The sequence below is a fragment of the Diadema antillarum genome, unplaced genomic scaffold, assembly GCF_040938485.1.
Source record: "Diadema antillarum isolate AM-2024a unplaced genomic scaffold, OU_Dant_1.0 scf00000003, whole genome shotgun sequence".
Classification (NCBI taxonomy): domain Eukaryota; kingdom Metazoa; phylum Echinodermata; class Echinoidea; order Diadematoida; family Diadematidae; genus Diadema; species Diadema antillarum.
In genome coordinates this window covers 1,775,967-1,778,166 of record NW_027270892.1, presented here as the reverse complement: position 1 = coordinate 1,778,166, position 2,200 = coordinate 1,775,967, and the positions used below count along the sequence as shown (strand labels likewise).

At 47.3% G+C, this 2,200-nt stretch overlaps 1 protein-coding gene across 1 annotated transcript; it reads left to right on the top strand.

Moving 5' to 3' along the window:
* Positions 1-351: 351 nt before the first annotated feature.
* On the top strand, positions 352-1,695 carry LOC139738853 (lengsin-like). The gene has a single exon (XM_071649519.1). It carries the CDS (start codon positions 352-354, stop codon positions 1,693-1,695), a length of 1,344 nt encoding a protein of 447 aa, XP_071505620.1.
* The last annotated feature ends 505 nt before the right edge of the window (positions 1,696-2,200 follow it).

Below are 2,200 nucleotides of genomic sequence, written 5' to 3'. Positions count from 1 at the left end.
CGGGAAAATTAATGCACTACTATACAACAACTATAACATCTTTCGGCGCGCAATTTCAACAGTGTGTCACATACTAGTACTTTTTGTGAATATCAAAGATATGTAATCTAAGTGTATAGGGGCTGTATCACCCCCCATCCCCGGGGGGGGGGGGGGGGGTTCTGTGTTGCTTTAGAAGCATGGGTTGACACAGTGTGATGCAAAGTACAATACTTAATGGTGCATTAATTCAATTCTTTTCGTCGGAGAATGTGTTTACTTTTCACGCTTTATTTTTCAGTGGTCTCGTAAATGCTGTGAGTGTGGTTATGGTTATTTCGTTTCTCATTTATATTTCAGGATGGCTCCAAGATGAATCTCGACAAAGTTTTAGAACTGATGAGGGAAAAGGACATAAAGTATGTCCGATTTGAACAGACGGACATTAACGGGGTGGCTCGTTCCAAGACCATTCCCGCCCGCCACTTCAAAGAGAAGGTTACAGGCGGACTCAATTTCCGTCTCGGCCATCTTGGTATGGACGTTAAAGCCACCATCATCTCTGGAAGTGGATATAACGAAGAGATAGGTTTTGCAGACAGTGTGATGTTTGCTGACCTGGATACATTCCAGGTAATTCCGTGGCTCGAAAACATGGGGCGGATCCTGATTGAGCCGACCTTCAGAGGGGAGTACGTCTCGGGGCATCCTCGCGTCTTGGCCCGCAGACAGCTGGACAAGCTGAAGGAGATGGGGTACTCTTTACTCTCAGCGCACGAGCATGAGTTCTACGTCGTTGACAAGGAGACGCGGGAACCTCTTAACGACGATTCTAACATCCGCGCCACGATCCGCTTGGCTCCGTTGGAGAAGTTTGTGAAGCAGGTTATGGACGACCTGCCGGAAGTTGGCGTAGATGTTGAGGCTGTAGAGTCGGAGTATGGTCCCGGTCAGATAGAGATAAGTTACAAACCGGCTTTCGGCATCCGAGCTGCTGATAATGCTCACACGTACAAAACGTCCATCAAAGAGATCGCCCTCCGCCATGGTTTAATGGCTTCGTTCATGAGCAAACCCTATCTTAACAAGCCAGGGTCATCCTGTCATTTCTGTCATTCCCTGTGGGACGCGGAGGAGAAAGAGCCCGTCCTGCACGACGCCGGAAGTCCTATCGGTCTGTCTAAAGTAGCGCAGCATTGGATGGCGGGTATCCTCGCACATGCGCGTGCCATCCAGGTTCTCATGGCGCCAACGGTCAACTGCATGAAACGCGTCAAGCCATGGATGTCGTGTCCTGTGAACGTTACCTGGGGGATTGACAACCGATCCTGTCTGCTACGGGTAAAAGTCAAGGGCGACAAGGGTACATACCTTGAAAACCGTGCTGGTGCCGCTGGCTGCAACCCGTACCTGGCTCTGGCTGCAACGGTGGCCGCCGGTATGGACGGCATTGCGAACGAGTACAAGCTTCCCCCTCAGGTTAGCGGAATGGCATACGTTGCAGACGACCTCCCTCCGAAGACTTCGGCCTTGCCAACCAACATGGAGGACGCCCTGGAAGCCTTGATGAGTGACCAGGTCATCCGGGAGGCTCTCGGCAACGACTTCATCAAATGTTTTTCGGCCGTGAAAATCCATGAGGCGAAGATGGAACGTAAGGCTTTGGCTGAAGGGGAAAAGAACTGTGACTTCGATTATTATTTTGAATATTTGTAAGGGTCAAAGCATTTGTTAGAGTGACGTCAGGGATCACTCCAAAATCTTTGAGTGATCCCTGAGGTCACTCCAAAATGAGTGAAAATGAACATTTTCACTCGAAATTCACTCCAATTTCACTCTAAATTCACTCTTTTTTGTATTCACTCCTTCAAGAGTGAAAATTTTCACTCGATTTTTTTAGAGAGTAATGGACTACGAACGGAGGTCTTTCTTTGATACCATCATTTTCGCCGCCAACTGATTATGTGCATCTTAATGAATGTATTTAGATGTTTGGACAATGACGATTGCGTAATCGTGCATCAAGAACCGTTCCCCTCATTTCTGTCTTACTCGGTCTACCGTTACTGCCCACGTTAATTCCGAAACAATGGGCGAAAATTGGGAAAATGAGATTACAAATTTTAATCAAAGTGCCAAGACATTTGATTTCTCTTGTAGAGTACAAACGTACGTGCATTTCACAAAATTAATGAAATCGCTTGAACAATTTAGATTTCCA